Source organism: Cherax quadricarinatus, chromosome 19 (assembly GCF_038502225.1).
Source record: "Cherax quadricarinatus isolate ZL_2023a chromosome 19, ASM3850222v1, whole genome shotgun sequence".
NCBI lineage: Eukaryota > Metazoa > Arthropoda > Malacostraca > Decapoda > Parastacidae > Cherax > Cherax quadricarinatus.
This window is the reverse complement of record NC_091310.1, coordinates 39,743,252-39,769,630: the sequence shown is the minus strand read 5'-3', so window position 1 is coordinate 39,769,630 and position 26,379 is coordinate 39,743,252. Positions and strand designations below refer to the sequence as shown.

General features: G+C 47.4%; 1 protein-coding gene across 9 annotated transcripts in view; it reads left to right on the top strand.

The window, feature by feature from the left end:
- rsh (radish) overlaps positions 1–26,379 on the top strand; it is a 188,466-nt gene that overhangs the window by 148,724 nt on the left and 13,363 nt on the right. For 4 of the 9 annotated variants that reach the window (XM_070086699.1, XM_070086701.1, XM_070086697.1 and 1 more), the window contains 7 exons: positions 1,469–1,608; positions 2,530–2,691; positions 15,144–15,388; positions 16,488–16,718; positions 17,432–17,567; positions 18,068–18,239; positions 19,033–19,190. In XM_070086699.1, the coding sequence (XP_069942800.1) occupies positions 1,469–1,608; positions 2,530–2,691; positions 15,144–15,388; positions 16,488–16,718; positions 17,432–17,567; positions 18,068–18,239; positions 19,033–19,190 (1,244 nt within the window). Of the gene's footprint in view, positions 1–1,468; positions 1,609–2,529; positions 2,692–15,143; positions 15,389–16,487; positions 16,719–17,431; positions 17,568–18,067; positions 18,240–19,032; positions 19,275–26,379 lie in introns of all 9 variants that reach the window. The other 5 variants (XM_070086703.1, XM_070086704.1, XR_011392197.1 and 2 more) reach the window with 4 other exon arrangements.

Here is a 26,379-nt window from a genome sequence, read left to right as displayed (position 1 = left end):
TCATAACACAAGCCTCACTCATAACACAAGCCTCATAACACAAGCCTCATAACACAAGCCTCACTCATAACACAAGCCTCACTCATAACACAAGCCTCACTCATAACACAAGCCTCACTCATAACACAAGCCTCACTCATAACACAAGCCTCACTCATAATACAAGCCTCACTCATAACAAGCCTCACTCATAACACAAGCCTCACTCATAACACAAGCCTCACTCATAACACAAGCCTCACTCATAACACAAGCCTCACTCATAACACAAGCCTCACTCATAACACAAGCCTCATTCATAACACAAGCCTCACTCATAACACAAGCCTCACAAGACAAACTTCACTCATAACACAAGCCTCACTCAACACAAGCCTCACTCATAATACAAGCCTCACTCATAATACAAGCCTCACTCATAACACAAGCCTCACTCATAACACAAGCCTCACTCATAACACAAGCCTCACTCATAACACAAGCCTCACTCATAACACAAGCCTCACTCATAACACAAGCCTCACTCATAACACAAGCCTCACTCATAACACAAGCCTCACTCATAACACAAGCCTCACTCATAACACAAGCCTCACTCATAACACAAGCCTCACTCATAACAAGCCTCACTCATAACACAAGCCTCACTCATAACAAGCCTCACTCATAACACAAGCCTCACTCATAACACAAGCCTCACTCATAACACAAGCCTCACTCATAACACAAGCCTCACTCATAACACAAGCCTCACTCATAACACAAGCCTCACTCATAACACAAGCCTCACTCGTAACACAAGCCTCACTCATAACACAAGCCTCTCTCATAACACAAGCCTCACTCATAACACAAGCCTCACTCGTAACACAAGCCTCACTCATAACACAAGCCTCACTCATAACACAAGCCTCACTCATAACACAAGCCTCACTCATAACACAAGCCTCACTCATAACACAAGCCTCACTCGTAACACAAGCCTCACTCATAACACAAGCCTCACTCATAACACAAGCCTCACTCATAACACAAGCCTCACTCATAACACAAGCCTCACTCATAACACAAGCCTCACTCATAACACAAGACTCACTCGTAACACAAACCTCACTCATAACACAAGCCTCACTCATAACACAAGACTCACTCGTAACACAAGCCTCACTCATAACACAAGCCTCACTCATAACACAAGCCTCACTCATAACACAAGCCTCACTCATAACACAAGCCTCACTCATAACACAAGACTCACTCGTAACACAAGCCTCACTCGTAACACAAGCCTCACTCATAACACAAGACTCACTCGTAACACAAACCTCACTCATAACACAAACCTCACTCATAACACAAGTTAATATGGTACAAACTTCGTATGCTTGACAAATATACATAAACTTATACTTGTATCTGGCTCAGCTTTTCATATACATTCCCTTAAAGTATGTGTGTGTGTGTACAGGGTTTGACAAGTACAAGGGCGGGCTGGACACTGTGCACGACCTGACGGGACTGTACAGCGTATACGCTCACTGGAGGAACATAGAGATAATGTTCCACGTCTCAACACTCCTGCCTTACGAGAAGCACGACCCTCAAAAGGTGAGCTGCGTTACATTTATGGGGAAGTACTTAATAAATAAATACGCAATAATAAATTTCTTTATTTCTACAAGTACATGAACAAGGTGTACATACCTAGCTGACATCAATGACATACTGCTATATAGAAAGCCCCTTGTTTTGAAAAACATTTCGGGCAAATTAGGTCAGTTTTGTACCCAGGATGCGACCCACAGCAATCGGCTTACACATAGGTACCTATCTACTGCTAGGTGAATAGGGACAGCAGGTGTCTTAAGGAAATACGTCCTGATGTTTCCACCCGTACCGGGGATCTAACCACGGACCTCAGTGTGTGAACTGAGTGCGCTATCAATTGAGCTGTCGGAATAAATCTGTTGGAATCATACAGCGTCAGAGGAATGGGAGGTAGTCAGGTTTGACCCGAGGAAGGGGATAGGAACTCCATTTGGACTACTGTTAGAAGTCGGAAACACAAATTTACATGCAGTAAAGAGTGTTTGATAAACATTTGTAAATCACACAAGACTTCAGGTCTTGTGTGTTATCCAGTGTGCAGACAAGTCCTGTCTACATTATGTTTTAGACACAATAGACCAAACCTCAGGTAGTTTTAGCATCTCAGGAGTGCTTGTCAAGGTGGTTGTACTCCGCCACACACTACACAGCAAGTGACTCGTGTTCAAGCACCCGACATCACTGTAGTTCCCTATATATTCTGGTGTTGTAGGTGTATCGGACTGGAAAAGTCTCCGAGCTTTATAAAAAGCCATAACACAGGTTTTTAAGTGGGTGAAGGAGATTCAATTCTTCATCCGCTAAGCTTAAGACTGTCTACCTAACTGTTTTCACCCTTTCTGTTTCAATGATGTAGAAATCCCAGTTTATATGACTCAAACTAACGTTCATCTTCCTTATCCCCTGCCTGGGTGAGCGCAGCTGCAGCGGAAGCGACACATCGGAAACGACATCGTGTGTGTGGTGTTCCTGGAGGCGGACAACACGCCCTTCTCCCCGGCCTGTATCAAGTCTCATTTCCTACACACGTTCATTGTTGTCCGCACCAGTCCCAGGATCAAGTTCAAGCCCACACGTTATGAGGTTACTATCTTAACTGTGTGTGACGCAGTGGTACTGATGGGTCTCTATCGTACACTGACGGTGGTTGTCAGTCTTGATGGTAATAATGTTGGTAAAATTACCGACAATATATTAGGTAAAAAGGACACAAGTGCAACTAATGTGACAATTTTTTCTGATAACGTTTCACTCTCCATTTTTTTTTTTTAAGCCGTAAGGCTTAACGAAGCTCCTGGAGAGCAAAACGTTGCCACAGTAAAATATCACATTAGTCGCACTTGTGTCCTTTTACCTAACATAATCTTTATGAGAGTGTTGATGGTGTACCAAGTCTGTATGGTTAAGATAAAGTTGTCTTGGACACTTTAACCCGGGGTAGTGAGTGTTAGCCACCCAGGATAACCCGGGGTAGTGAGTGTTAGCCACCCAGGATAACCCGGGGTAGTGAGTGTTAGCCACCCAGGATAACCCGGGGTAGTGAGTGTTAGCCACCCAGGATAACCCGGGGTAGTGAGTGTTAGCCACCCAGGATAACCCGGGGTAGTGAGTGTTAACCACCCAGGATAACCCGGGGTAGTGAGTGTTAGCCACCCAGGATAACCCGGGGTAGTGAGTGTTAGCCACCCAGGATAACCCGGGGTAGTGAGTGTTAGCCACCCAGGATAACCCGGGGTAGTGAATGTTAACCACCCAGGATAACCCGGGGTAGTGAGTGTTAGCCACCCAGGATAACCCGGGGTAGTGAGTGTTAACCACCCAGGATAACCCGGGGTAGTGAGTGTTAGCCACCCAGGATAACCCGGGGTAATGAGTGTTAGCCACCCAGGATAACCCGGGGTAGTGAGTGTTAGCCACCCAGGATAACCCGGGGTAGTGAGTGTTAGCCACCCAGGATAACCCGGGGTAGTGAGTGTTAGCCACCCAGGATAACCCGGGGTAGTGAGTGTTAACCACCCAGGATAACCCGGGGTAGTGAGTGTTAGCCACCCAGGATAACCCGGGGTAGTGAGTGTTAGCCACCCAGGATAACCCGGGGTAGTGAGTGTTAGCCACCCAGGATAACCCGGGGTAGTGAGTGTTAGCCACCCAGGATAACCCGGGGTAGTGAGTGTTAGCCACCCAGGATAACCCGGGGTAGTGAGTGTTAGCCACCCAGGATAACCCGGGGTAAGAAGTGTTAACCACCCAGGATAACCCGGGGTAGTGAGTGTTAGCCACCCAGGATAACCCGGGGTAGTGAGTGTTAGCCACCCAGGATAACCCGGGGTAGTGAGTGTTAGCCACCCAGGATAACCCGGGGTAGTGAGTGTTAGCCACCCAGGATAACCCGGGGTAGGGAATGTTAACCACCCAGGATAACCCGGGGTAGTGAGTGTTAGCCACCCAGGATAACCCGGGGTAGTGAGTGTTAGCCACCCAGGATAACCCGGGGTAGGTTAACCACCCAGGATGAGATGTTAGTGTTAGCCACCCAGGAGAACCCGGGGTAGTGAGTGTTAGCCACCCAGGATAACCCGGGGTAGTGAGTGTTAGCCACCCAGGATAACCCGGGGTAGTGAGTGTTAGCCACCCAGGATAACCCGGGGTAGTGAGTGTTAGCCACCCAGGATAACCCGGGGTAGTGAGTGTTAGCCACCCAGGATAACCCGGGGTAGTGAGTGTTAGCCACCCAGGATAACCCGGGGTAGTGAGTGTTAGCCACCCAGGATAACCCGGGGTAGTGAGTGTTAGCCACCCAGGATAACCCGGGGTAGTGAGTGTTAGCCACCCAGGATAACCCGGGGTAGTGAGTGTTAGCCACCCAGGATAACCCGGGGTAGTGAGTGTTAGCCACCCAGGATAACCCGGGGTAGTGAGTGTTAGCCACCCAGGATAACCCGGGGTAGTGAGTGTTAGCCACCCAGGATAACCCGGGGTAGTGAGTGTTAGCCACCCAGGATAACCCGGGGTAGTGAGTGTTAGCCACCCAGGATAACCCGGGGTAGTGAGTGTTAGCCACCCAGGATAACCCGGGGTAGTGAGTGTTAGCCACCCAGGATAACCCGGGGTAGTGAGTGTTAGCCACCCAGGATAACCCGGGGTAGTGAGTGTTAGCCACCCAGGATAACCCGGGGTAGTGAGTGTTAGCCACCCAGGATAACCCGGGGTAGTGAGTGTTAGCCACCCAGGATAACCCGGGGTAGTGAGTGTTAGCCACCCAGGATAACCCGGGGTAGTGAGTGTTAGCCACCCAGGATAACCCGGGGTAGTGAGTGTTAGCCACCCAGGATAACCCGGGGTAGTGAGTGTTAGCCACCCAGGATAACCCGGGGTAGTGAGTGTTAGCCACCCAGGATAACCCGGGGTAGTGAGTGTTAGCCACCCAGGATAACCCGGGGTAGTGAGTGTTAGCCACCCAGGATAACCCGGGGTAGTGAGTGTTAGCCACCCAGGATAACCCGGGGTAGTGAGTGTTAGCCACCCAGGATAACCCGGGGTAGTGAGTGTTAGCCACCCAGGATAACCCGGGGTAGTGAGTGTTAGCCACCCAGGATAACCCGGGGTAGTGAGTGTTAGCCACCCAGGATAACCCGGGGTAGTGAGTGTTAGCCACCCAGGATAACCCGGGGTAGTGAGTGTTAGCCACCCAGGATAACCCGGGTAGTAGTGTTAGAGTGTTGAGTGTTAGCCACCCAGGATAACCCGGGGTAGTGAGTGTTAGCCACCCAGGATAACCCGGGGTAGTGAGTGTTAGCCACCCAGGATAACCCGGGGTAGTGAGTGTTAGCCACCCAGGATAACCCGGGGTAGTGAGTGTTAGCCACCCAGGATAACCCGGGGTAGTGAGTGTTAACCACCCAGGATAACCCGGGGTAGTGAGTGTTAGCCACCCAGGATAACCCGGGGTAGTGAGTGTTAGCCACCCAGGATAACCCGGGGTAGTGAGTGTTAGCCACCCAGGATAACCCGGGGTAGTGAGTGTTAGCCACCCAGGATAACCCGGGGTAGTGAGTGTTAGCCACCCAGGATAACCCGGGGTAGGGAATGTTAAGCCACCCAGGATAACCCGGGGTAGTGAGTGTTGTTAGGGAGTGTTAGCCACCCACCCAGGATAACCCAGGGGGTAGTGAGTGTTAGCCACCCAGGATAACCCGGGGTAATGAGTCTTAGCCACCCAGGATAACCCGGGGTAGGGAATGTTAACCACCCAGGATAACCCGGGGTAGTGAGTGTTAGCCACCCAGGATAACCCGGGGTAGTGAGTGTTAGCCACCCAGGATAACCCGGGGTAGTGAGTGTTAACCACCCAGGATAACCCGGGGTAGTGAGTGTTAGCCACCCAGGATAACCCGGGGTAGTGAGTGTTAGCCACCCAGGATAACCCGGGGTAGTGAGTGTTAGCCACCCAGGATAACCCGGGGTAGTGAGTGTTAGCCACCCAGGATAACCCGGGGTAGTGAGTGTTAGCCACCCAGGATAACCCGGGGTAGTGAGTGTTAGCCACCCAGGATAACCCGGGGTAGTGAGTGTTAGCCACCCAGGATAACCCGGGGTAGTGAGTGTTAGCCACCCAGGATAACCCGGGGTAGTGAGTGTTAGCCACCCAGGATAACCCGGGGTAGTGAGTGTTAGCCACCCAGGATAACCCGGGGTAGTGAGTGTTAGCCACCCAGGATAACCCGGGGTAGTGAGTGTTAGCCACCCAGGATAACCCGGGGTAGTGAGTGTTAGCCACCCAGGATAACCCGGGGTAGTGAGTGTTAGCCACCCAGGATAACCCGGGGTAGTGAGTGTTAGCCACCCAGGATAACCCGGGGTAGTGAGTGTTAGCCACCCAGGATAACCCGGGGTAGTGAGTGTTAGCCACCCAGGATAACCCGGGGTAGTGAGTGTTAGCCACCCAGGATAACCCGGGGTAGTGAGTGTTAGCCACCCAGGATAACCCGGGGTAGTGAGTGTTAGCCACCCAGGATAACCCGGGGTAGTGAGTGTTAGCCACCCAGGATAACCCGGGGTAGTGAGTGTTAGCCACCCAGGATAACCCGGGGTAGTGAGTGTTAGCCACCCAGGATAACCCGGGGTAGTGAGTGTTAGCCACCCAGGATAACCCGGGGTAGTGAGTGTTAGCCACCCAGGATAACCCGGGGTAGTGAGTGTTAGCCACCCAGGATAACCCGGGGTAGTGAGTGTTAGCCACCCAGGATAACCCGGGGTAGTGAGTGTTAGCCACCCAGGATAACCCGGGGTAGTGAGTGTTAGCCACCCAGGATAACCCGGGGTAGTGAGTGTTAGCCACCCAGGATAACCCGGGGTAGTGAGTGTTAGCCACCCAGGATAACCCGGGGTAGTGAGTGTTAGCCACCCAGGATAACCTGGGGTAGTGAGTGTTAGCCACCCAGGATAACCCGGGGTAGTGAGTGTTAACCACCCAGGATAATCCGGGGTAGTGAGTGTTAGCCACCCAGGATAACCCGGGGTAGTGAGTGTTAGCCACCCAGGATAACCCGGGGTAGTGAGTGTTAGCCACCCAGGATAACCCGGGGTAGTGAGTGTTAGCCACCCAGGATAACCCGGGGTAGTGAGTGTTAACCACCCAGGATAACCCGGGGTAGTAAGTGTTAGCCACCCAGGATAACCCGGGGTAGGGAGTGTTAGCCACCCAGGATAACCCGGGGTAGTGAGTGTTAGCCACCCAGGATAACCCGGGGTAGTGAGTGTTAGCCACCCAGGATAACCCGGGGTAGGGAATGTTAAACACCCAGGATAACCCGGGGTAGGGAATGTTAACCACCCAGGATAACCCGAGGTAGGGAATGTTAACCACCCAGGATAACCCGAGGTAATGAGTGTTAGCCACCCAGGATAACCCGGGGTAGGGAATGTTAACCACCCAGGATAACCCGGGGTAATGAGTGTTAGCCACCCAGGATAACCCGGGGTAGGGAATGTTAACCACCCAGGATAACCCGGGGTAATGAGTGTTAGCCACCCAGGATAACCCGAGGTAGGGAATGTTAACCACCCAGGATAACCCGGGGTAATGAGTGTTAGCCACCCAGGATAACCCGGGGTAGTGAGTGTTAGCCACCCAGGATAACCCGGGGTAGTGAGTGTTAGCCACCCAGGATAACCCGGGGTAGTGAGTGTTAGCCACCCAGGATAACCCGGGGTAGTGAGTGTTAGCCACCCAGGATAACCCGGGGTAGTGAGTGTTAGCCACCCAGGATAACCCGGGGTAGTGAGTGTTAGCCACCCAGGATAACCCGGGGTAGTGAGTGTTAGCCACCCAGGATAACCCGGGGTAGTGAGTGTTAGCCACCCAGGATAACCCGGGGTAGTGAGTGTTAGCCACCCAGGATAACCCGGGGTAGTGAGTGTTAGCCACCCAGGATAACCCGGGGTAGTGAGTGTTAGCCACCCAGGATAACCCGGGGTAGTGAGTGTTAGCCACCCAGGATAACCCGGGGTAGGGAATGTTAAACACCCAGGATAACCCGGGGTAGGGAATGTTAACCACCCAGGATAACCCGAGGTAGGGAATGTTAACCACCCAGGATAACCCGAGGTAATGAGTGTTAGCCACCCAGGATAACCCGGGGTAGGGAATGTTAACCACCCAGGATAACCCGGGGTAGTGAGTGTTAGCCACCCAGGATAACCCGGGGTAGTGAGTGTTAACCACCCAGGATAACCCGGGGTAGTGAGTGTTAGCCACCCAGGATAACCCGGGGTAGTGAGTGTTAGCCACCCAGGATAACCCGGGGTAGTGAGTGTTAGCCACCCAGGATAACCCGGGGTAGTGAGTGTTAGCCACCCAGGATAACCCGGGGTAGTGAGTGTTAGCCACCCAGGATAACCCGGGGTAGGGAGTGTTAACCACCCAGGATAACCCGGGGTAGTGAGTGTTAGCCACCCAGGATAACCCGGGGTAGTGAGTGTTAGCCACCCAGGATAACCCGGGGTAGGGAGTGTTAACCACCCAGGATAACCCGGGGTAGGGAGTGTTAACCACCCAGGATAACCCGGGGTAGGGAGTGTTAGCCACCCAGGATAACCCGGGGTAGGGAGTGTTAACCACCCAGGATAACCCGGGGTAGGGAGTGTTAACCACCCAGGATAACCCGGGGTAGGGAGTGTTAACCACCCAGGATAACCCGGGGTAGTGAGTGTTAGCCACCCAGGATAACCCGGGGTAGGGAGTGTTAACCACCCAGGATAACCCGGGGTAGGGAGTGTTAACCACCCAGGATAACCCGGGGTAGTGAGTGTTAACCACCCAGGATAACCCGGGGTAGGGAGTGTTAACCACCCAGGATAACCCGGGGTAGGGAGTGTTAACCACCCAGGATAACCCGGGGTAGTGAGTGTTAACCACCCAGGATAACCCGGGGTAGTGAGTGTTAGCCACCCAGGATAACCCGGGGTAGTGAGTGTTAACCACCCAGGATAACCCGGGGTAGTGAGTGTTAGCCACCCAGGATAACCCGGGGTAGTGAGTGTTAGCCACCCAGGATAACCCGGGGTAGTGAGTGTTAGCCACCCAGGATAACCCGGGGTAGTGAGTGTTAGCCACCCAGGATAACCCGGGGTAGGGAATGTTAAACACCCAGGATAACCCGGGGTAGGGAATGTTAACCACCCAGGGTAACCCGAGGTAGGGAATGTTAACCACCCAGGATAACCCGAGGTAATGAGTGTTAGCCACCCAGGATAACCCGGGGTAGGGAATGTTAACCACCCAGGATAACCCGGGGTAATGAGTGTTAGCCACCCAGGATAACCCGGGGTAGGGAATGTTAACCACCCAGGATAACCCGGGGTAATGAGTGTTAGCCACCCAGGATAACCCGAGGTAGGGAATGTTAACCACCCAGGATAACCCGGGGTAATGAGTGTTAGCCACCCAGGATAACCCGGGGTAGGGAGAGTTAGCCACTCAAGATAACCCAGGAAAACCAGTGTGCCATCCAGGACTCTCTGTCTTATATCCATTGTGGTTCTTTAATCTTGTTCCCCAGGATGCCACCAACAACAGTCAACTAACACTCAGGTACCTACTTACTGCTTGGTGAACAGGGGCAGCAGGTGTAAGGAAGTATGCCCAACGTTTCACCCGTGACGGGAATCGATCCAGGGCTCTCAGAATGTAAGCTAAGGATGCTACCAACCAAGCCACGAGCACCCAAACCAGAGAATACATCGCAAAGTGGTGGTTTACCTGGAGTTTACCTGGAGAGAGTTCCGGGGGTCAACGCCCCCGCGGCCCGGTCTGTGACCAGGCCTCCTGGTGGATCAGAGCCTGATCAACCAGGCTGTTGCTGCTTGCTGCACGCAAACCAACGTACGAGCCACAGCCCGGCTGATCAGGAACTGACTTTAGGTGCTTGTCCAGTGCCAGCTTGAAGACTGCCAGGGGTCTGTTGGTAATTCCCCTTATGTGTGCTGGAAGGCAGTTGAACAGTCTCGGGCCCCTGACACTTATTGTATGGTCTCTTAACGTGCTAGTGACACCCCTGCTTTTCATTGGGGGGATGGTGCATCGTCTGCCAAGTCTTTTGCTTTCGTAGTGAGTGATTTTCGTGTGCAAGTTCGGTACTAGTCCCTCTAGGATTTTCCAGGTGTATATAATCATGTATCTCTCCCTCCTGCGTTCCAGGGAATACAGGTTTAGAAACCTCAAGCGCTCCCAGTAATTGAGGTGTTTTATCTCCGTTATGCGCGCCGTGAAAGTTCTCTGTACATTTTCTAGGTCGGCAATTTCACCTGCCTTGAAAGGTGCTGTTAGTGTGGTGATAGTGGTGGGGGTGGTTGTGCTGGTGGTGGTGCTGATGGTGGTGGTGGTGATAGTGGTGGTGGGGTGGTGGTGGTGGTGAAGATGGTGGTGGTTTGAATCTCACCTACATTAGGTCACAGTTGAAAGCTAAAAACACAGATGAGTCACAAGGATATTAGAAAAAACTTCTCTAGCCTTAGAGTGGTCAGTCAGTGGCTTGACCTTCGTAACAAAGTGGTAGAGGCGGGATCCATATATAGTTTTAAGAATATGTGTGATAGATCTTACGCAGCCAGGAGAGTGAACCCAGTAGTGGGCAGCTGAGAGGTGGGGCCAGGAGCTGAGACTCGAACCCTGCAACCACATTTAGGTGAGTGTATACACACACACACACACACACACACACACACACACACACACACACACACACACACACACACACACACACACACACACACACACACATACATACACATACGTACATGCACATACATACATACACATACACACACACACACACATACACACACATACACACACATACACACACATACACACATACACACACATACACACACATACACACACACACACACACACACACACACATACACACACACATACACACATACACACATACACACACACACATACACACATACACACACACGCACATACACACACACACATACACACACACACACACACACACACACACACACACAAACACACACACACACACACACACACACACACACACACACACACACACACACACACACACACACACACACACACACACACACATTAGCCAGTGAAACTGATGAAAGGAAAGCTGCAGTGGAGGAAACCAAATTAAATGAGGGGATACACAGGGATATGCAGTGGGAGAATGAAAGGGTGAGGTCAGTCTTTGTGTATGGGCTCCAGGAAGTCGAAGGGGAAACATATGAAGCAAGAAAACAAGGGGAAAAAAAAGCAACTGAAAGCATCATGAAAGCAATAGGAGAAGACAATATGACCCAGCTGGAAAATTTTCAGAGAATAGGGGGGTTTGTAAAAAAAAGAACCCGGCCAGTGAGAGTGACCTTCAAGGCAGAAGCGACTCGGACCAGGATCCTGCAGGAGAAAGCACGATTAAGGGACATGACGGCATACAGGAAGGTGTATCTCGACTGCAACAGAACACAAGAAGAAAGGAAGAAACTGAGAGAGATGGTACAAAGGCGAAAGGAGGAAAGAGAGGGGATGGAGAAGACAGACAGCAGATCCCAGACCCAGGAAGAAGATCAAATACAGCCTCCCTCACAACTTCCTATAGAAGCCTCCCAACCAGGTCAACCCCAGTGCAACCAAACACTCTAAACCAAAACACCCATGCCACATCCAATGCCCCCACCCACTACATTACAAACTCCACCCCCACAGCAACAACCCATAGTTCCTTACCAGGTCTCCCACTTCCCCAACCCCAATATACCTCCCAGACCACAGTCTTAGAAAAGAAGTTGAAGGTGTGGTATACAAATGCAGATGGAATAACAAACAAGAATGAGGAGTGGCACGAAAGAATCAAAGAGACATCCCCAGACATAATAGCACTCACAGAAACAAAACTCACCAGAATAATAACAGATTCAATCTTTCCATCCAGATATCAAATCCTCAGGAAAGACAGAGGGAGGAGAGGGGGAGGAGGAGTTGCACTGCTCATTAAAAACCAGTGGGGTTTTGAGAAAATGGAAGGAATGGATGGCACGGGCGAAAGGGACTACTTAGTAGGAACAATCCAGTCTGAGGGACATAAGGTGATAATTGCAGTAATGTACAACCCACCACAGAACTGCAGGAGGCCAAGAGAAGAATACGATGAGAGCAACAGAGCAATAATCGACACACTAGCCGAGGTGGCCAGGAGAGCACACATGGGGGGGAGCAAAGTTACTAGTTATGGGTGATTTCAATCACAAGGAGATTGACTGGGAAAACCTGGAGCCCCATGGGGGTCCCGAAACATGGACAGCCAAGATGATGGATGTGGTACTGGAAAACCTCATGCATCAACATGTTAGAGACACTACCAGAGAGAGAGGAGAGGATGAACCAGCAAGGTTGGACCTTGTATTCACCATGAGTAGTTCGGACATCGAGGGTATCATGTATGAAAGGCCCCTGGGAGCTAGTGATCATGTGGTTCTGTGCTTCGACTACATAGTTGAGCTCCAAGTGGAGAGAGTAGCAGGAATAGGCTGGGAAAAACCAAACTACAAAAGGGGGAACTACTCAGGCATGAGGAACTTCCTCCAAGACATTCAGTGGGAGAGGGAACTGACAGGAAAACCAGTACAAGAAATGATGGACTATGTAGCAACAAAATGCAAGGAGGCAGAGGAGAGGTTTGTTCCCAAGGGAAACAGAAATAATGGGAAGATCAGAACGAGTCCTTGGTTCACCCAAAGGTGTAGGGAGGCAAAAACTAGGTGTACTAGAGAATGGAAAAGGTACAGAAGACAGAGAACTCAGGAAAATAAAGAAATCAGCCGAAGAGCCAGAAACGAATATGCACAGATAAGAAGGGAGGCTCAGAGACAATATGAAAATGACATAGCATCAAAAGTAAAGACTGACCCGAAGCTGTTGTACAGCCACATCAGGAGGAAAACAACAGTCAAGGACCAGGGGAATTCACAAGAAACGATCGAGAGGTTTGTCAGGAGCTCAACACAAGATTTAAAGAGGTATTTACAGTGGAAACCAGTAGGACTCCAAGAAATCAGAACAGGGGGGCACACCAGCAAGTGCTGGATGAGGTACATATAACCAAGGAGGAGGTGAAGAAGCTGCTATGCGAACTTGACACCTCAAAGGCGGTGGGACCAGACAACATCTCTCCATGGGTCCTTAAAGAGGGAGCAGAGATATTGTGTGAGCCATTAACAAAGATCTTCAACACATCATTTGAAACTGGGCAACTCCCTGAGGTATGGAAAATGGCAAATGTAGTCCCAATTTTTAAAAAGGGAGACAGACATGAGGCACTAAACTACAGACCTGTATCACTAACGTGTATAGTAAGCAAGGTCATGGAGAAGATCATCAGGAGGAGAGTGGTGGGGCACCTGGAAAGAAACAAGTGTATAATTGACAACCAGCACGGTTTCAGGGAAGGAAAATCCTGTGTCGCAAACCTACTAGAGTTTTATGACAAGGTGACAGAAGTAAGACAAGAGAGAGAGGGGTGGATCGACTGCGTATTTTTGGACTGCAAGAAGGCCTTCGACACAGTTCCTCACAAGAGGTTACTGCAAAAGCTAGAGGACCAGGCACACATAACAGGAAAGGCACTGCAATGGATCAGAGAATATCTGACAGGGAGGCAACAACGAGTCATGGTACGCGACGAGGTGTCAGAGTGGGCGCCTGTGACAAGCGGGGTTCCACAGGGGTCAGTCCTAGGACCTGTGCTGTTCTTGGTATATGTGAACGACATAACGGAAGGGATAGATTCAGAAGTGTCCTTGTTTGCAGATGATGTGAAGTTAATGAGAAGAATCAAATCGGACGAAGATCAGGCAGGACTACAAAGAGACCTGGACAGGCTACAAGCCTGGTCAAGCAACTGGCTCCTTGAATTTAACCCTGCCAAATGCAAAGTCATGAAGATTGGGGAAGGGCAAAGAAGACCGCAGACACAATATAGTTTAGATGGCCAAAGACTGCAAACCTCACTCAAGGAAAAAGATCTGGGGGTGAGTATAATACCGAGCATATCTCCTGAGGCGCACATCAATCAGATAACTGCTGCAGCATACGGGCGCCTGGCAAACCTACGGATAGCGTTCCGATACCTCAGTAAGGATTCGTTTAAGACTCTGTATACCATCTACGTCAGGCCCATACTGGAGTATGCAGCACCAGTTTGGAATCCACACCTAGTCAAGCACGTCAAGAAATTAGAGAAAGTGCAAAGGTTTGCAACAAGACTAGTCCCAGAGCTACGGGGATTGTCCTATGAAGAAAGGTTGAGGGAAATCGGCCTGACGACACTGGAGGACAGGAGGGTCAGGGGAGACATGATAACGACATATAAAATACTGCGCGGAATAGACGAGGTGGACAAAGACGGGATGTTCCAGAGATGGGACACAGACACAAGAGGTCACAATTGGAAGTTGAAAACTCAGATGAATCAAAGGGATGTTAGGAAGTATTTCTTCAGTCATAGAGTAGTCAGGCCATGGAATAGCCTAGAAAGTGATGTAGTGGAGGCAGGAACCATACATAGTTTTAAGGCGAGGTATGATAGAGCTCATGGGGCAGGGAGAGAGAGGACCTAGTAGCAATCAGCGAAGAGGCGGGGCCAGGAGCTGTGACTCGACCCCTGCAACCACAAATAGGTGAGTACAAATAGGTGAGTACACACACACACACACCTGGTGCATGTCTATATTAAACTGAGGAAGCCTCTTGTAGGCAAAACATCTCGTTAATAAATATCCATTTTGTGTGTTTTTTTTTTTTGTCTTACAAGGTATTATATACAATGTTTACCTACTCCTAAAAGTTTGTGGGGGGGGGGGGAGAGGTTACATGGTCCCCTCTATTTTGCGCAGAATGGCGTCTATGGGGCGTGACTGTAATTTGTTTATACGCCATGTATACTCCTCTAACTCAGTGTCACGTAAATTCCAGTTGTTTTGTGTTGTGTTTGCGTTTGTAGGTGGCGGTGGTGTCCAGGGACGAGGTGGGAGCCTACAAGCCTTACCTGTGGGAACAGAGCTGCTTCGAGAAAGGCCCTATGTTCCGTGAGTGGCTCCTTACCAAGATCGTCAACGGGGAGAGAGCTTCATATTCAGCACCCAAGTTCGCTCGCATGCAGGACCGCACCCGCTCTCAGATGCTAGAGGATCTGGTCAACAACCTCCAGAACCATGCTGAGACTGGACAGATTCCTAAACCTTACAGGTAGGTGGCGTCATCTTGGTGGTAGTCTCTGGTCCCAGATCTTACGTGCAGGAGTGTCAGTTCGCTAGTCTCTGGTCTTGTGATTAGCGGAATGACCAACTCGGGTTTAGCGCTTTATATGAAATAATTGTATTCATAAATCAATCGATGGATACCTTACGTAGACGGTGTCATCTCACTAGAACGTGGCAGCAGAAAGTAACCTGTGCAGGAGCAACACTTCATGCGCCATCTTGTTATCTCTCTCATTATTTCCACTCCACATGTATATCTTGTACTGGTTTTCCACACATTTTTGTTCAGTTGGAGAATGCCACGTTGATAAAATGATTCCACTGTGCTTGTAAAATAGTTGCACTACATTTTAAAATATTACTTTTTGCAGGCATCATTCACTGCATGGAGGTGGCCCATACCTCGCCCCTCCCCCCCTCTTTAAAACATTATTTATCTACACTCTGTCATTCTTCCACATATTAGGCCATTTTTAACCTTTAGGTCAGTATTGTTTTCAGTCACAACACTTAGCTAATGTCATCATATTTATTACAGTATCACCTGACTGTGACGAATTAGACACATGGCAACATCCTTATTTGAAGACTTTCTGTCAGCCAGTGTTTTTTTTTCGATACAGAGATGATATACGAAGACAGTAGATGAGGTAATCAGTCCCTCAGCCTGAGGGACTGATTACCTCATCGTCTACTGTTGTGTGCATGGTTGTGCGAGGCTTCGGGAATGATTATCTGATCTTAAAGTTTCTTTGTATATCATTTATGTATTGAGCTGAGTTGGCTATTATTATTACATTCACGGGGGAGCGCTAAACCCCCCTAGGAAAGGGGAGGCAGTCAGATTCGATTCAGGTAAAAAAAAGAGATAGCTTCAGTTCTTTGGATCAGAATCCCTTTATGAGCATCAAGGTACTGCTTCAGATGTGTGCTGCTTCAGCAACTGTGCTTTCAGACGTGAAGCGCACCACCTCATCATATATTCATTTGTTATCGCTTTTCTCTTAAATATTATGTATTATGTTGTGTATAAATGGCTGCTCCGCCGACATGCACATAATGGTACTAACACTTCTGGTCCACAGACGTGGCTCCTGGCGACCTATCGGTCACATGCGTCCTTCGTCGCCACTGCTGGACTCAGTTCGCGACCTATTCGAGGGCCACGACCAGCTAGCCAAAGACTTCACCCGTGCCTTCCACAACAGCGAAAACCAGTTCAACAATATTCTCTACGACGTCACTTTCCTCGTCGGTGCCGGCAAGGAGAAGTGCAAACTCTACGGGGTTAGAGCCATCCTTGGTGTCCGCAGCAGGTGAGAACCTTCACAGCGCTAATTGATCTCTCGAGAACGGCTGAGTTTGGAAGCATTGTCAGAGCGAGGAATCTGGGCACTATGTACCCCCCCCCCATCCCACCCACCCTTCAGCAAGTTTACATTTTGCCGTCTTTATACACCGGTACCGATATTCTTTCAATTACTTGTTCAACACTTCTACAATGGAGTCATATAAAACTGATTTTCTATTAGGCCTAATTCAGGTAAATTGTATACCTTTTAACTTTATTTTTAATACGCTGAATATGACATAATATCTTTTAACTTACTAATGGGTATTTGAAAAGTATCTTTTTTTGATTTTCATGTATTTGAGGCGCATCATAGATGAGTGACCCGGGCAGCTGGCCAGCTGGCCTTGACCCTTAGTCTGCCTCTCTCAGTTATTCCAGATTTAGAGATTATTACTTCTATAGAGATAATTCCAGTGGTTTTATTCGCTGAGAAACTTCTGGTTCTTAGGACTTTGACTAACACATTAAATATATATGTAAACTCAAGATAAGTCGTAATGAATGACTATCAGTCAATAACAACAAGAATACACTGGAATTCGGATCGTAGCAACACAAGTGCTGTCTGTCTGGCGCAGTGTTGGACCTGCCACATGCCAGGACTACCGTTTGAATCCCCGTCCATTCTTGTGTTGATTATGGCAGTTACTGTATGAGCATGTCTGTGTTACGCAGGGTGTTCCAGGAGATGCTGTACGGGTTCAGTACTGGCTTCGGCTCACCACAGGTCTCAGTAGCTGACATACTGGCGCGCGCCGTCCCCACTCTCCACTCTCCCTCGCACAAGCCTAAGAGTTCCAACTTCCTCCAGGTGAGTAACCCTGGGCTCTCTACTTCCTCCTGGTGACTAACACTGGGCTCTCTACTTCCTCCAGGTAAGTAACCCTGGGCTCTACTTCCTCCAGGTGAGTAAACCTGGGCTCTACTTTCTCCAGGTGAGTAACCCTGGGCTCTCTACTTCCTCCAGGTGAGTAACCCTGGGCTGTACTTCCTCCAGATGAGTAACGATGAGCTCTTTACTCCCTTATATAAATCTCGGAGCACCAGTATCCACGAACTCTCTACTCTCTCATGCGAATCTGAGAGCTTAAATCTCCCTACAATCTATACTCATTTAAATCTGAAAGTTCAACCCTCCCTAATCTCTCTATTCTCATGTAAATCTAGGAATTCAACCCTTTCCTGAGCTCTCTATTCCTTCATGTAAATCAGAGAATTCAACGCTTCCCTGAGCTCTACTCCCTCGTATAAACGAAAACCCTTAGGCTATTTTCAGTGTGATCATTGCTGACATGACGGCTGTACCAACAGGTGCCAGACATCGAGACTCCGCGGCCCAAGAGTGTGCCCAACTCACCCATCGTGATGCGCGCCTTCTCCCGCTTGGGCACCCTCACGTCCGGTTGGGGCAGGTCCTCCAAGAAGCACGACCGGCTCTCCGTCGAGGACAAAAAGAAGTGGGCGTCCTCACAAGACTGCTCAGGTGAGTATGGTCTCTCACCCTTCCTCCTGTTGTTAAACACCACTCACAGACTTCTTGTGTTAATGAAGTTGTCCACTCCATCTCAGTGTCATTCAATTAATATTTTAAGATTATATACGATTTTTTTAGAATGTTTGATCAGAGTCCCAGTAGATAGAAACAAACATGCTAATCACTTCTTGATTTTTAAATGACTTCTGGAAGCTAGTTGGTTAAAAATGTTCAGATATTTGTATGTGGTTTAGCAAAGTATTTATTGCTAGTGTGTCCTGTTTTATACTCACTGTGAAGTATTCCTCTTGTGAGATGCCTAGTACAACTCGTCCACCAGGCTGTGAATATTTAATGCGAAAATGGTCGGTGTACTAATGTTGTTTCATTGAAGGTAAAGCAGTAAACTAGGGAATGGGCGGTAATATAACTTAATCCAAGGAAGAGGATGATCGCTCCAGTTCCCTGGGTCAAAAGACCTTCACCAGTAACGAGGCATCCCTCTTGCAGGGTGTGGTAGGTGCAGTGAACGTTTGGCTGCCATGATGGCTGTCCAGCAAGTGGGGACAGGTTGATGTACGAGGTTAAATACTCTGCTTGTATTATATTCCTTTGTCTACTTGTTTTGTTGACACGCAGATGTGTAATAGTAAGGAACTTAAACGGTAATGTCAGTGATGAAGTAAGTGGTGGGAAGAAAGCAGAGAAGACACAAAGTGAGAGTGTTAGGAGTGTTATGGGAAGTAAGAGACCATTGGGAGAAAGCAGATCCCTCAGTAAGTGTTTTGTTTGGTTCTCCCAGCAGGGAAGGATGGCAAGGAGCGGCAGGGAGACAAGAACGCCCTGGCGGTGCCTCGTCTGAGCGTGTGTGCTGACGGAGGCAAGGTGGACCGTGCACGCCTCTGTCAGGCGGAGGTACGTGTGATGGTGCCACAGACCAGCGAACGACGCCAGACCCAAGTACGGTAAACCCCACACTCGTGCACGCCCACACCCTCCACAGCACGTGTGTACGCCCTCACGTCCACCACTAGATCGCTGCGGGTAGGCACTCACACGTACACATAAACACACGTTTATGTTGTTATACTCACACACATATGCACCATAACTCCAATGTGGATATGCACTCGTGTCCACATTCCCAGGCTCTTACACATTACCTCGCTGCTACAGTCACATGGACACGCATAAACTCTCAAGCTACGTACACGCTAAAGCTCTCAAGCTACGTACACGCTAAAGCTCTCAAGCCACGTACACACAAGAGCTCTCAAGCTACGTACACGCAAAACCTCTCAAGGTACATATAAGCATATGCTCTCAAGCCACGTTCAAGCATAAGCTCTCCAGTTACGTACACCCATAAGGTGCCAAGGCACGTACTTCAACAGGTCCAGCAGCAGATCACTGCGGACAGGACCTCGCAACCATATTGGGAGAAACTCATCTGGGTATGTACCTGCCCTGTGCCCCCAACCTCACCAACATGCCCAAATCATTGCTCCCTTCACAGTGTGATCCTCTTCCCGTCTCCACAATCCTTCGGGATCTGATCCTCCGCGCCCCATATTTACCTTCCATACCGTGTCTTTCTGTTTGCACATCTAAAAAATTAACGAGGATATCTTTTTTGCACACCATTATGAAAATTATTAATTATATTCATGGGGAAACGACAAGCCTGTGAGGGTCATTTGGTACCTGACCTTTATATAAGAAGGCGGATACAGCTATGTAAGTTTAATGCATGCGGAGAGAAGAGTAAGTGATAGCTTACCGTAGGATGTTGCACGAGGACAATTTTAGCAGTTACCCCTCGTTAATTGCCAGTTTTGTTTATTGTTTATTTTAGAACACAGTGAAGATTAAAGTACAACTTCCAGGGAAGACAAAACCCTCACGTTTTACAGAAAATGTTCATATGAAATAACTTAACCCCTGCTGATACAAAACATACGTAAGGAACTCCAGCTGTATATGACTTGTCAGTCACGTTCCTGATACAATAATAATAATAATAACTAACATTTATAAAGAATGCATATTTGGATGAATCTTACTAGGCTGGCATGGCACAGTGGATAACGCACTGGCCTGCTAGTTTTAGGACTGGCTTGCCATGGGTCCAAGCCCCACTCTGTTAATTGAATTGCTTACAAGCGTGTCATCATTATTTCGTAAGTAATACCTATAATAATGTTACCTGTAGTCCTGTTTTATAATGTCACCCTGGCTGGCTGGACGTATACCAAGCGAGCCTCTGGAAGTCCGTCACTAGGCGGGAGATTCCTAACAAAGCCAGGGACTCACTGGCTAGTGCTAGGCTAAAAAAAAAAGACAGGTTACAGGACACGACTGTTAGGACAACCTTTCGTTGCGAGTAGTTTTATCAAGTAACGTTGTCCCAAAGAGAATTTATTCTGAGATATTTGATTTCACTTCTGTCGTAGTGTTTCTCACGAAGTGTCTTCAGCGAGCATTTATCCGGCTACGATAACTCTGTGTATTCATCAGTAGCACTCTTGTTCCCGCCGTGCAGCCTCCTATGACCCTTACGGGCTTACCAGTTCTCGAGAGTATAATAGAATTGTTATTATTTGAATGGCTTAGAAAACCGACAGGTAGATGACTGAGACACTCTTTCGGCATTTGGGAATTTTTATTGGTGAACAAAGATCCCCAGGTGTTGTACAAGTGTCTCAAGAATTGTGATTAGTCTTTTCACATACACTTGCAACAGAGGCAGCAAAACAGGTCACAGAACGGGTTGGGCTTTGAACCCTTAGCAGGAGAGTCTTGAAACTCCCAGGGCACTGTGCTAGCCTAACGGGCCTTATTACCTGGTGTTGCAACCCCAGCAGCACCTGTGTTGCAACCCCAGCAGCACCTGTGTTGCAACCCCAGCAGCACCTGTGTTGCAACCCCAGCAGCACCTGTGTTGCAACCCCAGCAGCACCTGTGTTGCAACCCCAGCAGCACCTGTGTTGCAACCCCAGCAGCACCTGTGTTGCAACCCCAGCAGCACCTGTGTTGCAACCCCAGCAGCACCTATGTTGCAACCCCAGCAGCACCTGTGTTGCAACTCCAGCACCACCAGTGACAACAGAACAATACCGACATACGAACGCTCATGACTCCTTCACCCGTGGAAGTCAGCCCAAGCCTGTCCTACCATAACTACAAAAAATAACTCGAAATCCGCAATTACTAGGATTGTTCTAGGACTTCTTTTGTGAACAAACTGATAACTGCTACATGAAAGGCGTGTGAAGCAATGTTTGTGAGTTGTGACTTGGGTCAGGTGAGGCAAACTGGTCACTCTTGTAGACTCTTGATTATATGGGAGCTTTAAATATGGATATGCCTTTACTAAAATATTTTATTACTTGTTTACTAAACAGTATATTATGTACTTATAAATAACCTTTATTCCAATTTTTTTGTTTTGTTTTATATTCGTTTCAACAGAAACTGACTGAATGTTTGCCTGTAAATGAGTGCAGAGGATCCCCCCTCTCCTCTCTCTCCCTCTCCCTCTCTCCCTCTCCCTCTCTCCCTCTCTCCCTCTCCCCCTCTCCCTCTCCCTCTCCCTCTCTCTCCCTCTCTCTCCCTCTCTCTCCTCTCTCTCCCTCTCTCCCTCTCCCTCTCTCCCTCCCTCTCCTCTCTCTCTCTCTCTCTCTCTCTCTCTCTCTCTCTCTCTCTCTCTCTCTCTCTCTCTCTCTCTCTCTCTCTCTCTCATTTATAAAGCATCCAGTTGGTGGATAATTTGTCACATGTCACTGCATAAATAATTTGGTTTTAGCATGGTAGAACAAGGATAAAACAGCGTATGGCAACCCTCACCTTTGTCATAGATATACGTGGGAGGAACAACAGTGCTGTACCCAAACTGTCTAAACGCACACCTCTACTTTGTAACTAGCCCCCAGGGGCGCACCTACACCCTGGGAACTGTCTTATGTATTTAGCTGGTCTCTAGATAACAAGTACCAGAGAACCTTTACTCCCCAGCCTTCTCCTCCCCCAGAGTCATGGTCTAAAGTGTACTCCAGGGTTTTGTCTAGAACCCCCAAGCACCTGTCTTCTTAGCTTCAGATAATTCCTGGAAGATACCTAGACCCAAAAGGCAGATATTATAGCTGGAGTCAACCCAACATTGGAATTTCTGTATTCTTGTGCTTGAATCCTATAGCTCTAAACAAAGTTATACAGACTCGTCAAAATTCCAGGCTTGAATCTGTAGGCTAACCTAGACCAAATGGTGGATTGTGTAGAGCCTCAGGAACTAAGATTTTGCTTGTGTAAGCTCTGAGGTGTGGGCTCGGCTACACACTCGGGCAGTAGAGCTCACCTTAAACACTGCTACTAAGTCCTTGAATGTTGTGTGTCATGTGCTTGTTGTGCTGCTTTCCCCGCTGATTCCTGTTTTGCTTCTTGCTCTTTTTATCGGTGCGTTGATTTATATATAGTATACTGTATATGGCAAAACTACAATGAACAGACCTAAAGCCAGTATCACTATTATATTCATATTGCATTTTGTGGAAATCACCAGATTTGTATACGAATTATAATGTAATTATCGTTCAGACGAATTAAAATTTGGAACTGATGCGATGTTTGATTCTGCAGTTTCCCTTTTTCTGTAATTAACAGTTTTCAAACTTTATATTACGGTTAGAGTCGCTTATATATTACAGAATGGATATAAATTCTCTGGAAAATGTACAAAGGAGGATGACAAAGATGATCCCATGTATCAGAAACCTTCCCTATGAGGATAGACTAAGGGCCCTGAAACTGCACTCTCTAGAAAGACGTAGAATTAGGGGGGATATGATTGAGGTTTATAAGTGGAAGACAGGAATAAATAAAGGGGATGTAAATAGTGTGCTGATAATATCTAGCCTAGACAGGACTCGCAGCAATGGTTTTAAGTTGGAAAAATTCAGATTCAGGAGGGATATAGGAAAGTACTGGTTTGGTAATAGAGTTGTGGATGAGTGGAACAAACTCCCAAGTACCGTTATAGAGGCCAGAACGTTGTGTAGCTTTAAAAATAGGTTGGATAAATACATGAGTAGATGTGGGTGGGTGTGAGTTGGACCTGATAGCTTGTGCTAACGGGTCGGTTGCCGTGTTCCTCCCTTGAGTCAATGTGACCTGACCTGACTAGGTTGGGTGCATTGGCTTAAGCCGGTAGGGACTTGGACCTGCCTCGCATGGGCCGGTGGGCCTTCTGCAGTGTTCCTTCGTTCTTATGTTCTTATGTTCTTATATGACAGAATAAAAAAAAATGTTTTCATTGCCTGTTCCAACCCTTATAACAGTCACTGCCTCACCCCAATGGGTTCAGTGCCTCCAGTCACATAGTCACACACACGTTTATTCAAACTTCTGCCCATTTCACTTACACATAATTTTTTTTTTTTTTTGGATATTGCTTGCGTGAGTGATAACACAATCTTTTGAAAACATTGGCATTGGGTTTAGTTTGGTAATGTGGATCTCTTAAAATATTATAGATTTATCATTGCGAACAAAACCTAATGACAGCGTTAAAAGCGTATAGTTTCCTCTCTTGCAAGACGTGTCCAAACGAACTATATTTATTAGAAACAGCTTGCTTAGATATCTTGTGAATGAATACAAAGCTGATATCGAGGAGGCAATGAGAGCAATGTTGTGATGTGTCATGTGTATTCCTGAGACCGCAATGTTATGTTGCGCTGTAGTGTTCCTATAAGGAGGCGGGATGTAGAATCAAGCCTTATAGCATCATTTACAACTTTAATTTGCCTGAAGGACTGTTTAATTTACACATAATTTGAGCTAAATTCAGTACTAATCGCACACAATGCTGAGTAGTCAGTTCAGAGATCAAAGGATGGATATTTCGTCCCGGGAATATTTATTCTGTTGTTTTTGAGAGAATATTTTTATATAACAATAAGGTAATGGTCGGAGAACAGAAGCAAATGAGGGCTCAACTTAGTACCTAAGAACCTTAGACCTTATTGAGGCTACGAGAGTTAAGTTTTAGCTCGAAAATAGGCGTGGCATGTTCCATCTGGGATCTTTATTAGCCTTAGTCTAGAAAAATCGTTTTCGGCAGTCTTTCAACACATTAAAATTATGAATCACACTATCGCTTGGGATGGGGTAAATATTATAAGGTCAACGATGCCTGCAATAGGAAAACCATAGAAGTAACTAACCAACTACAGAACTTCAATATTTCAAGGAGGTCATTGGAAAGTGATACAGTTATGAAAGTCACAGCGGACAAACATATTCCAGCAATAAATGTGAAGAGAAACTTGATGCGATAAGGAAATTGTGTTGAGAAAATGTATTACAGCGGTGAATTTTAAAAGAATTCTTTACACTAATGACTTGACACGTCGCTTCCCATTAGAGAAGCTACCTTGATGCCTGTGAGGGGGCTCTTGATCTCGATCCTGGTGTATTGAACGTGAATGCCTCCTATTTCATCCACGCGCTGTGACCCCCCCCCCCTGTATAGCCCTTGTGGCTTAGCGCTTCTTTTTTATTATAATAATAATAATGTGTGACCCCCTGCGGGTTTGGCGCTCCATCCATGAATGTAATAATTTATGTCTCCATAGACTTTTATTTTTTTTCTTACGCATCACGACTGATGTCAAAGCACACTTGAGCCACACCCCACAACAGTTAATGACATCATTCGATCTTCACATGACCTACTTCCCCACAACAATTAATGACATCATTCGATCTTCATGTGACCTGCTTCCCCACAACAGTTACTGACATCATTGGCCAACAAATACCGTGAGATATGTAACAGACTGTCTTACTACGGGGCCTGGGAAGAGACGAATGGAGGCCTCTGGGATGATCTCCAGGTGGTATTTTGAAGACAGCGTCGTAACCGGGTTTTCCTCTCCATAGAGCTGTTCACTTCATGCTGTCTTTGTCCAGAAGGACATGCTAGCGTCCAGCAAGCTTTCAGCTCGACATGTAGAAGACACTAGCTACCACAATTTCCTAATCTCATTACTTAATACAACCTAATATTACCCTATATTACGGTCTAAGGCTACAGTATTAATCCTAATATTTACTAACAATTTAAACCTATCTTAGACCTTAAGATGTCAATATATCAATTTGTATCTCAATCTAAAGCAGTTATCTAGTGTTATCTAGAGTGTAAGGATGTGTTAAGGGTTCCGGCGACTGCCGCATCACCTTATTTACAAACAAAATCCGACGATGGAATTTTTTGGTCTCAATAAATTTCCACGATTATTTTTTCGTTTTTTTTTTCGGTGTCTGACACTATATACACTGCAATTTCTTAATGATGTTGGATGTGTTTCAAGGTGTTTTATTTCTCGAAATATGGGGCGTCTGCTGAGCCTGGAACCATAGGAAAAAGTGAAAAAGAAAGGTAAAAGTAGTCTTATATGCATAGAGCGTACTGTGTGCCCACTATTATTGTTTATACATGAATGCAGACTAGATATTCAATTAACAATTACTGTGCGTTACACACATTAAAAGGGTTAAATATCAATAAACTGTTATATATATATATATATATATATATATATATATATATATATATATATATATATATATATATATATATATATATATATATATATATATATATATAGGATGGGGTCCACCTCTGGTGTAAATTGTGGGACCCATAGCCTCGGAGAAGTGGATAAAAAGGCTTCAAGGAAAAATATTTGGATTTCTTCCTGAAGCCGTTTGAATATTCCACTTCCCCTACCACCCCATCTTTTGATATATATTTTTTTTTACTAATAGGAATATTTTATTACATTATATGGTACAGAAGATTTAAGAGATACATTGTTGATATAAAGGTGGCATATAAGGTACATGTTACGTGTGTATCACCGATTATAAGGCGAAAATCTCATCCAGCTCCTCAGAGCTGGGGCGTGTGCCCAAAATACAGCAGGCATTACCCCTTTGAACAGCCGCACTGAGCCGCTGGAACAGAAAACTAGCTGCCCTGGGATCCCTAGTTACCCTGATGAGTCTTTTTCCCAGCTCCTTAAGGAATTTAGATGCACTCTTTCCCCATGAGCCAAGGGTCTCTGAGCCTATGGGAACAAACATA